This window comes from Pygoscelis adeliae, unplaced genomic scaffold, assembly GCF_000699105.1.
Source record: "Pygoscelis adeliae isolate BGI_AS28 unplaced genomic scaffold, ASM69910v1 Scaffold402, whole genome shotgun sequence".
NCBI classification, from domain to species: Eukaryota; Metazoa; Chordata; class Aves; order Sphenisciformes; family Spheniscidae; genus Pygoscelis; species Pygoscelis adeliae.
Window position 1 is genome coordinate 7,362,457 of NW_008824411.1, and position 10,960 is coordinate 7,373,416.

At 51.0% G+C, this 10,960-nt stretch overlaps 1 protein-coding gene across 1 annotated transcript in view; it reads left to right on the forward strand.

Annotated features, from left to right (window-relative positions):
* The window catches only part of TOR1AIP2 (torsin A interacting protein 2), a 7,840-nt gene extending 4,189 nt beyond the window's left edge, over positions 1–3,651 (forward strand). Inside the window, exons 5-6 of the mRNA XM_009320637.1 lie at positions 100–198; positions 1,101–3,651. Coding sequence (XP_009318912.1) covers positions 100–198; positions 1,101–1,867 — 866 coding nt within the window. The 3' untranslated portion in view covers positions 1,868–3,651. The remainder of the gene's footprint in view (positions 1–99; positions 199–1,100) is intronic.
* Positions 3,652–10,960: the final 7,309 nt, after the last annotated feature.

The following is a 10,960-nucleotide window of genomic DNA, read 5'->3' on the forward strand; positions in this document are numbered from 1 at the left end:
GCAGCTGGGAGCTCCTGGCAGCTCTGTTGCTTTTCTTACTATGGCCCAACTTACCTGTTCCCTCAACATTGAGTGGCACATTTCTTTCTCTTACGGTAGGGCACACAGCCCCAAAGCCAGAGGCTCAGTCCTGCTTGCAGAACATCACCACCCAAAACACAGACCAGGAGAAGGCCAAAGAGTCCCTTTTGCTGAAAGGTGAGGAAAAGAAGCTTCCCTTGTGCGTTACTCATCGACCAGAAGGCACTGATCCTCCAGGAACAAGTAATGAAGCACATTTAATTCTTCTCTCTCAGGACCTTTCACAGCCTTTTCTGAGGGTTTGAGGGAAAAACCATCCCCTTAAAAATAGGCTCAGTTTGAGCCTATAGTAGCAGCCTTTCCTTCAGCTCTCCAGCCTCAAAACCAGGTACATTGTGTTCAGCATGCCGGGAGTACCCTGGCACATCCTGGGAGATCTGAGGCTCTTACACTGATGGTCCCGCGTCCCAGTCCCCCTCTGTGTCGTGGGGCCCCAACCAGGAACTGTGATGCTGATCTGCACCACACATTTCTTCTGGTAGAAAGAGACCCTGCTTTGGAACAGAGAGGGATGCAAGCAGTTGTGTCTGGACCTCGCTGTCCTCCTTTCCTGGGCAGAAGCATGGTAGCCTTTGTTCACCCAGCATAGCTAGGAGGAAGGCAGTGAACAGGACACCTTAGCTGGGTCAGACGCCTCCATATGTGGAGGTAGGTGCTCTGAATGGCCACAAACCTTAAAGAAAACAGAGCAGAGGGAAGAGGAGAAATCTTGTGGCCAGCTGCAATTTCCTCAGGAAATTTTGCACTGCGACAACAAAGCTGTAGCCTTGCCTCCATCTCTGGAGCTGTAGTACTCCCCGGCTGCTGTGTAGGAGCATGGGTCTCACAACATGGGGCAAGCAGCCTCTTCATCATTCCTGGTCCCCCAGAGCGATTGCCAACCTGAATCACTTTCCTGGGGTAGTGGGGAAGGCCTGGGAGGGGAAAAAGAGCCCTTGTGGCTACTGTCCAGTGTATCACCGCAGGTCACTTGGGACTGAGTTCTGTTCCCCGTCTCGGGTCTCTCCTCTGTTGAACAGGCCTTGTTGTCGTGAGCGTTGTATTGTTCGGCTTCTGCATATTCTGCTTTGGCAACCCAACCTCCAAGGCCCAGCAAGCCCCCGAGAACCCCACGGTGGAGGCCTTTCTGTCCCAGTTCAACCAGCTGCAGGACAGGTTTCCGGGACAGAGTCCCCACCTGTGGCTTCGTGGTCGCAAGTTCCTGCAGAAGCACCTCAATGTGTCCCACCACACACAGCCAGCCATCATCATCTTCACGGCTGCCCGCAAGGGTGAGCGGACCTTGCGATGTCTTAGTGCCCATGTGGCTGACACCTACTCGGCCGCCCTGCATGCCAGCACGGTCCAGATCGATGGCACGGATAAATCCAGGCTCCAGAGTGACCAGGCCAAGCTAGAGGTGGACTCAGAGCTGAGCTCAGCTTTCCAGGCTGGGGACCGTGCTGCGGTGATACACCGCTTCGAGTTGCTGCCGGCAGGGGCCACCCTCATCTTCTACAAATACTGTGACCATGAAAGTGCTGCTTTCAAGGATGTGGCCCTGCTGCTGACCGTGCTGCTGGAGGAGGAGACGCTGGAGACCCACATCAGCCTCCAGCAGGTGGAAGAGAGGGTCCGCGACTTCCTCTGGGCCAAGTTCACCAACACCACGACCCCCAGCTCCTACGACCACATGGACTCTGACAAGCTGAGTGGGCTGTGGAGCCGCATCTCCCACCTGGTCCTACCGATCCACCCAGTGCAGACCATCGAGAAGGGAGGCTGCCATGTCCACACCAAACCCTAGGGGCAAAGGCTGCCAGAGCCCCAGGAAAGGTTGGAGAGATGGTCCTGGCTGACTCTGGTGCAGGTGGAGGCATAACCAGTGCTATTTCTCTTCAGTTTGTTTCCCGTACCTTCCTGGGAAGAGTTGGACAGGTACAAGTTGATCCAGGCCATTTGGCCAGCTGAGTCCTGGAGGAGATAGATCACACACATCCTTCTGGCAGATGGGAAGAGTGGATTTTAGACTGCTAATTGCACAGAACACCACTGTGTGGGGAGGCAGGAGGGAAAACAGGACTTTGCAGATAGCGTTTCTACCAGGAAATATACAAATAATGTACACTATTATGCCAGAAAGAAACTGCAATTCAGTAGCTCTTTCATTTCTTCCTGCCCCTGAGTTTGCTACTGTCATGTACATCAATCTCACAATGTACTTTATCTAGAAGGTTTCTCTCTCTTTGCAGAGGGCTGCTGGAACACAGGAAGGTCAAAATCCCCAAAGCCCAATATTTTGAAGGCATGCTTCAAAAAGAAAACCAGTTTGCTAGTCAAGGGTTTGACTAGCCAGTCCTGATAGAGTCCCACTTGCACAGACTGAATGACACCCAGCAAAGACCAGATCCTAAATATAGGATGTTCAAACAAACCTGCAATTCAGAAATCCCCTAAACATCAACTACAAGAAATTTCAGGTTGTCAGCACTTAAACACTACACTAAAGGTGGGGGATCCCATGAGGGGATCCCGTATGCCAGAGAATAAGCTCCGAAGAGAGAGAGCAATGAAACAGAAACCACCTTACTGTTGCTGCGATAGTGTGAAGCCTCAAGGGATTGCACAGGTGAAAGAATGAGTAATACAGTTTAACTTAATGCTACCTCTTTAAAAAAGTAAACTTTTAAAACTCTTGATCCCTTTGCCACCACAAGGCAATGACTATTCTTTGGGCTGATGCATCAGCTTTGGTCCTACACAACAGATTGCTCTTCACCAGGATCTCTGATCTGTGTGTAGGGCAGGAAGCCATCTGCCTGCCTCTCCCCAGCTAACTTCTATTGATGAATGTAGATGTTAACATTGGTATTTATTTCAAACCATGTAGGGTAGCACGTCAGGTCCTTGCCCTCCAAAGATACATTTGCCTCCCTGCCAGGCAGCTGGTGCTCTGGCATATGCTAAAGCAACTAGGAGCAGAGGTGGGGTTAGCTGGTAAAGACAAAATCTCTGGCGTTAATGCTAAAAATCCTCAACAAAGCAGGTCGGTTTCTTACTGTGCCTCCTCTTCTGCATACTAGGAAGAGAAATCCGAGTCCTGGAAACACTGTGGTGCCCCTGCACACTGCGTTTCTGCAGACGCTCTGAGGCAGAGCAGCCAACTTGGGGAACATCTGGGGGGTAGGTGCAGGTTACAGCATTTATAATAACCCAACAGTCAGCCCCAGGTGTCAGCCCCTTGTGCCTACAGTGCTGCCTGCCGGAGAAGGAGCAGCTGTAGCAGAGCACGGCTTATTTCCATATAAGCAGCACAGACTGGGGCCTTGCAGAGCCAGGCTCTGTATTTGAACAAGACACAAACTGAGAACACTACGGTGTTTTTACAAGCAGCGCATCTGAGTGCTCCTTACAGCAACTGGACCCTGGCGTTGGCCGGGTCACCTGCCAACAGTGCCTTGCTGATCTGCCCCACCAATGGCTCAGCTGAGGCACAGCCCTGAACCCTAAAACCACAGCCTGTCTCTTCTTTCTTCCCGCCGCATGCCTTGACCTGTGTCCTGGTTTCGGCAGGGATAGAGTTAATTTCCTTCCTAGTAGCTGGTACAGTGCTGTGTTTTGGATTTAGGATGAGAACAAAGTTGATTACACACGATGTTTTAGTTGTTTCTAGGTAATGCTTACACTAGCCAAGGACTTTTTAGTTTTCCATGCTCTACCGACTGAGAAGGCTGGAGGTGCACAAGAAGCTGGGAGGGGGCACAGCCAGGACAGCTGACCCAAACTGGCCAGAGGGACATTCCATACCATGTGACGTCATGCTCAGTACATAAACTAGGGAAAGCTGGCCGGGGGGGCTGCTGCTCAGGGACTGGCTGGGCATCGGTCGGCGGGTCGTGAGCAATTGCATTGTGCATCGCTTGCTTTGTGTATTATTATTATTATAATTTTATTTCAATTATTGAACTGTTTTTATCTCAACCCACAAGTTTTTCTCACTTTTACTCTTCCAATTCTCTCCCCCATCCCACCGGGTGAGGGGGAGTGAGCGAGCGGCTGCGTGGTGCTTAGTTGCCAACTGAGGTTAAACCATGACAACCTGTTTCGGGAGATTTGTGGCCATTAACTTGGAGGAAGGGATAAAATGAAGGAAAAGGAGGGCGTTATTTGTTCGTGTTCTAACCAAAGAACAGACTTTTTGGTTGGTTGGGGTCACGAAGACAAGACCACAGGGGTTTTAACAGTGACAAACACTGGGCTAGAGCCCAGCATCAGCAGGGCAGCCCAGGGCATGGTTTTGTACAAGATACGGGTTGCTTCCTCCCTTCCCTCCTTTTTATTGCTATACACTACTTTGGTAACAGAAAACACTTTCTGCTCTGCATGGTTCAGTGTGGGTGTTGCTGTAAGAACCGGCAGAGCATTAATCATGTTATGTCAATATCTTGAGGGAAATCTGTATTTTAACATTATCTCACTCTCAGTTTTATGTACCGTGTTTGTAATGCATAGCCAATGTATGCAAGGGCAACTTCACCCTGCTTGGGCACATCACTGTAAGTGTCACCCCCCCGAGCTGTTCTAATACAGAGACATTTTTATGACCTTTTAAAGACAAAATAATCTGCTTGCTTCTGAGACAAGACTTCTATTTAAAAATAAATGAGATGATTGTGAAAGAAACCAGCAAAGTCTTCAAAGTGAGACTGGAGTCTTACCATATTTTTTTTTCTAGCTATTTTCAGTTCATTAAGCAAAGAGATCATCATATTGGACGAAGTTTTATTTAGGTCAGGGCTGTAGTTGTGCAAACAAAGTGAATATTTGCTTTTTTCTGGAAAAACTCAAATCAACCTTTTTCTCAGTTGTTTGGGGCAAATGTTTGCAGCTTTTTCAACTAAGGCAAAACTAAAAACAAACCCCTAAACAGCTGCTGAATTCAGCCCGGGCTGAAACATACTGAGGTTTGCGTAATAGTTAATGATAATAATTAAACTGAAATCCATTGGCAACTGAAATATTTTAGAAATACGGGAAGCATATATTTCTCATTTCAACACCCGTGATCAGATCAGTTCCCCCTAATGTCACAGCACCTCAGCATGCACAAATTTTTATGTTTGTGGTGAATTATTTTGCTCAGCTCTGGCCTAAACAGAGAGAGGGCTGAAAAAAAGAGGATTTAGCCTGTTATTCTGAATTTTCTTCAGTCCCTGTCCAGGCCCTGGCAACCTAAATACTCACAACATTGGCATCTATTTTCAAATAGATGTTCATGTGATCGATTGCCAGAAGTAAACATCACTCATCTCCTGCTGTCTGATGCGAGAGGACAAGATTTGGTCCTAGCCCAAAGATTCAGATGAAAATCCGGTGTCATCAGGTGCAGTGATTGCTGGATGCCAAAACCGGGCTGCTTTTTCAGTCTTGCACGAATTCAAAAGCAAGTCCAAAGGGAGCAGCTGAACGAGCTCCGAGAATGTCTCCAGGCAGAAGGGTGCATTGGTGGTTTTCCCCTAGATGATTTGCTCACCATGATCTGTGTTGGTAAATCACATCATCATCCTTGTACCTGCTCCAAAAATCAGGTTGAACCGAGAGTGGGAGTGGTGCCTGCTGTTGAAGAGAGGCAGGGAAACCAGGGCAGGCAAGTCCAGAGGCTGCTCAGCAGTGGCTGCACCTCTCCGTAAACTTTGGGGCTAAATCTGCAGCCCGCTCAGAGAAAGGATCTTTAATATGTACCAAACAAGAGCCTCCTGCGAGTCCCTGCAGTGGCTGAGCAGCGCTTCCCCAGAAGGGAGAGACACTAGGCCGACCTTCCCACCCACCATGCTGAGCTGCAGCATTTCCACACCATACCTTCCTCCCGCACCCCGGTGGGGCTGGCCCTGGGGTCACTTTCTGGGGGGCGGCAGGACCCCCTGCAAGGTCCTCCAGCTGGTTTCTCCCAGCCAGGGATTTGAGTTCCCTTCTTCCCAGACTGTGAGTTAATTCAGAAACGCTGCACTCCGGCGTGTGCTTCCCCGGGGCAGGGTGCTGGAGCACATGCTCCACCCTGTGTCCTTGGTGGACACCACCAGGTGACGCCGAGGACATGGGGCACAGCCGAGAGAGCAGGTGCGCTCGCCGCAGCTCTGGAGGAACTAAAGCTCCCCCTTCCCATCAGCTCTCTGACGGCTGCGACAGGTCAGCATAAGACTAGGATGGAGCAGGACATGGTCCAGCTCTGTACGATCTGAGGTAAATGAATTTATTCCTCCTGGGCACCACATCCACCTGCACTAAGGGCAGCTCTTCCCTTCAGCTGTCCCCTGTGCACCTAGTTGGTAACCTCTGTGGGAGCATGTCTTCCTGCACATACACACATTGCCCAAGCATGGCAAGGCCATGCATTTGGCTGGAGCTTATCAGTTGCCTGCTGTTACATCAACGCTAAAACTAAATTCTTTTTCAATTCCTCATCTACAAAAAAAAAAAAAGTTATTCTTATTCTACTTGGCCTATTAAACAATGCACCCCCCTCCCCAACTATCTCTCCCTTTTATTTTTTTAGTCTCGCTTTCTGCAGCAGTACTTCTGCAGGGAAGGTTTTGCTGCCAGAAGGTGCTCAAGGACCCTAAAAATTACCTTGAAAATTACATAGCAGCTCAGCTGAGGGGCAAAACCAGTTCTGCAAGGCCAGCCTGGACTGCTCCACCACAAAATTAGCACTGATTATACATGTGAGCATGCCGCTGCCTTGTGAGCTGACATAAACTTGTCATCCCCGGTGTTTAAAGGTGAGTGGCCCAGCTGGCACTGCACAGGCTTGGCATGCCACGCTGCTCTGCCTGCAGCATCCCTATCCCTGCGACAGGCACATCATGTCACATCTCTTTTTACCCCTTTCCACCAGCATGGGCTAAAGCTGGAAGAAGGCAGGATGCAAAGAGACAGGTAGTGAACCCAGCTGAGCCACATTTCTTCTGTTGAGCTTTAACCTCTGGGAGCTTATCCACAGCGTAACCCTCCTGCAGCTCCACACATGGTCAGGCTCCACTGCCGCAGGTCTGGTCCCTCGGGGTCACTTTTAGGCCTACAAAACCTCCATTGTAAGAGAGATTTGCAGATATTGGGAGCTTAAGACTTTTTTCATTTCCTCCCTTCGCATCTCCAGGGGAAGCAGCCGTACGATGAATTGCACAAAGGAGCTTGGCCTCAGCCAAGAGCCTGCAATGAAAAGGCTCAAAGGATACAGCTTGCGTGTTCCCAGCACACAGAGGGGGCAAAGTCATTAGCAGACCTCCCACTGGCCTCTCCCCGCTTTGGCTGGACTGTGCAGTTATGCTCAGTCTGAGAAGAGAGCTCTGCAGATCCCTCGCGAGGGCACTCGAGAGCTGAGGATCCTCCCGGAGCCAGAACAGCGGCAGCAGCATGGTTTGACATGAGGCATGGAAACAGCCTCCCCACACCATACGTCCTTTGAGGTCTGCTCCATCCTCTGCCCCAGCAGCCCTGGGACTACTTGGACATCTCTGCGAAGCAGTTTCAGGTCATGGTGATATCCATGGAGGAGCAGACCTGGCCTCTTCCTACAATTACAGCTTGAGCTGAATTAAGCCACTGTTTTCTCGATGTTAATGGAGCTGAACTCTTGGAGCTGCTCAGAAGGACCCGCCATTTCGCTGGTCAGAGCTTGTATCGGCAGAGTGGAGCCTTGGACCCCACAGGTTCCTCCTCACAGGGATAAGAAAGTCCAGTTGTTGTTTCTGCTCCTGGGGGGCATCTATGCTGGGGCAAGCACCAGGTAAAGCCAACTGAGTTACTGGGACTGTTCGGCCAGGGGGATGGACTAAAAACCCAGTGCAACATCCTGCAAGACTGCTATCAAAGGCGGGCTCCCTCCTCAATGGGAGAAAAACACAACACAGAGAAATAAAGAGGTGTCCAAAGACCTTTACACTCTAGGCCAGTCCCTCACATGCATTTTTCTAAACTCTCAGCCTCTATAATTATGATCCCAGGACTTTCCCCACAGGAAGACGGCTTCCGTCTGTGACATCTGCAAGTGAGTTGTGAGCTGAATAAATCCCTTCAGGTCATGTTAGAGGACGGTCTACTCCAGTCCTGCAGGACCTGCTGCAACAGCAGCCACAAACACCGGTCCTCCTCACCAGACGCAATGCCCTTTGATTGTCCTCCTGGCTGTGTTTGGAAGCTTTTCAGAGAAACAGTTGGCTGATAAAACCCAATTCAGTGAGACAAGAGGTTGAAATCCTAGGTAACTTCCAGAGGGCAGGGGATGAGTGCGAATCATTCCCCCTCAGCAGCCCACATATCTGAATGTGGCTGGCACCTACAATGAAACACGTTGACTGGCCCCAGCTCAATTTTGGTTATGGAGAGTCTGTTAGGATGAAATCACGTAGTCCTGATCTTGGGTGCTAATAAAGGAGAGATCCTCAACCTTTGTGAATCTTTTAAACGTTCTCTGGCTGTAATACAGACCTACTTTCTGTTAACAGGGCACATGAAACTGGGAAGCAACTGGGGAAAAGCCCCTTGTAATGGTAGGGCTGAATGCAAAATCACAAAGGGCTGCTGCACATGCAGAGCTCAGCCCGCTCATGCATGTAATACAGCTCACAGCAGAACCAGCTGGCCCAGTTCAGAAGTGGCAACTTTATGGTCTAAATAAAGACAGTAGGAAAAAAAAATACAAATTGGCAGAGGTGGATTACAAACGCTTACAAGATTGGAGGCTGGTTGTGGTGGCTGGTGTTGGCTTTATTAGCAAGCTTTTAAATGTATTAACCAGTTCAATGGCCACTATCAAACCCTTCCATACACTGGTTACCTGTGGGGTCTCAAGACTATGGGGGAGCCTTTAAATCCTATACCCTCGCCCCCACATTGACTGAGAGTATTCAAAATCTGCTCTGAACGTCAAGAAAACAACCACACTGCTTAAACTCAGGATGTAAAATGGCAAGCAGCATTTTAACATTGTCTTGCTGCCTTCCACACCGCACTTGCATCGCCCCTGTGACCAGAAGAGGCTTGGTAGTTGTGCTTGTGGGGTGAGAGCAGAGCTAGCAAGAAAGGTCAGGAGAGAGGGGCCACGGAGGGGCCCTGGAGGGGAGAGCACCGCAGGCCACCTGGATTTGCCCCGTCACGCTCCCTTAGCACCTCACATGCAGATCCCTCTCCCCAGATCTTCTCTGCGCTGAGCGGCACTCAACAGCCTGCTTCTGCCTTCTAGGGCTCCTGCTCAGACACTGGTTTTGAGGGGGGCTGAAGAAGATCAGGCACACTGAAACTCGTGTGAGACCCGCGCTACTACCAACTCCCTTGCTCAGCTGGAGCCAGCCCCCCTTTTCTTCTTACACACAGCCTCTCCCCCACCTCTGTGCCTCTCCGCAGCTTTGCTTATCTGCAGGGCAGGAGCTGGCTCCAGAGGAACATTACATTTCTTGCAGCAGGGCAAGAAAGCCAAGAATTGACTCTGAAGCTTTGTCCCTCCCTGCCTTTGTAGAAGGCAGCTCATGGTGCAACCATGTTATTTGTCAGTGCTCCTCACCCTCATTTTCTCTGGATGGATCAGAAGCAGATTGCCCCCTCCTACCCTTGCCCCCTGCCTTCTACCAGACCTTTCTGTAGCCTGAAAGGTCTCAGAGAGCTTATGGGAGCTTCTGAGGTGCCATTGCATCTTCTGAGAAGGCCTCAAGCAGAGAGCAGACTGCTGTGAGTGGGTTCAAGCGGTCTGATTTTGCAGTGTGTGTTTTGCAGTTACTGCATAGACAGGACGCACTGCTAGCAAACAGCTTTGATCAGGAATCCCCAGTTGCTCCCCCCTGCTGACACCCCTCCATCGTTTCCTCTCCCCTCCCTCCACCTTGAGGCTGAAACCCTTGGTGGGGGAGAGGCAGAGGATTCTGATCACCTCCCCACACTAATGACAACACATATGGCAGGCAGAAACCGCTGCTCCCCAGACGCCCACCCCAGGCTGGGGACACCTGATGCCATCTTTGCACAGCCTCTGTCCATGGCTCACAGCAGCTGGCTCCCAGGAGGGCCGAGGTGTGCCGGCACAGAGACTTGCAGCATCTTGCCAAGAGCTGCCTTCTGATCACAAGCACAGCAAGGGGGAATCCAGAAAGGAGGGGGGAAAGTACCAGCAAGCAAATTCATCCCTTTTAAGTTGCACAGTTGACTACCTCAGTGTGCCAGCCTGAAAGCAGCACCTGAAGACGAGAACGGACAGATTTCTGTAGCCTGGAAGGTCTCAGAGAGCTTATGGGGGCTTCTGAGGTGCCATTGCATCTTCTGAGAAGGCCTCAAGCAGAGAGCAGACTGCTGTGAGTGGGTTCAAGCGGTCTGATTTTGCAGTGTGCGTTTTGCAGTTACTGCATAGACAGGACGCACGAACTGAGGTGGCGGAGAACAACTTTCATGTGAGACTTAGGCTGGGCTTTGGTACGTGACTTAACAAACCGTGGCTGAGAACTGGGGCCTCCAGGCAACCATGTCCTCTAGTAAAGACCAGGTCATCATGCTCGCTCACCGTGCGGGCATGATTTCGTCTACCGCACCAGCAAGAGCAGCTCTCCATGCCGTGGGTGATGTTTCCCTCCCTCTCACCCTTCCCAGCACGGAGCACACGCTGCCCTCCAGCCCGAGCAGGGCCCAAAGGGATGGCACTAAGAAACAGAGCTTGCCCAGAAAGGGCTGGAAAGATGACTCGGGTAGCAAACGGTTTTTGTGCGGGTGGCTCAGCAGGGACTGCTCGCTGCATCACGCCGCTGCCGCGGGACGCTGCGGGGGCTGCGAACGAGCTCCAAAAAGCGGTGAGAGAAATTCACGAGGGGCCGGGCGCCGGGACCGGCCGCAGGCAGGGCGGTACGAGGGGGCAGGCTCA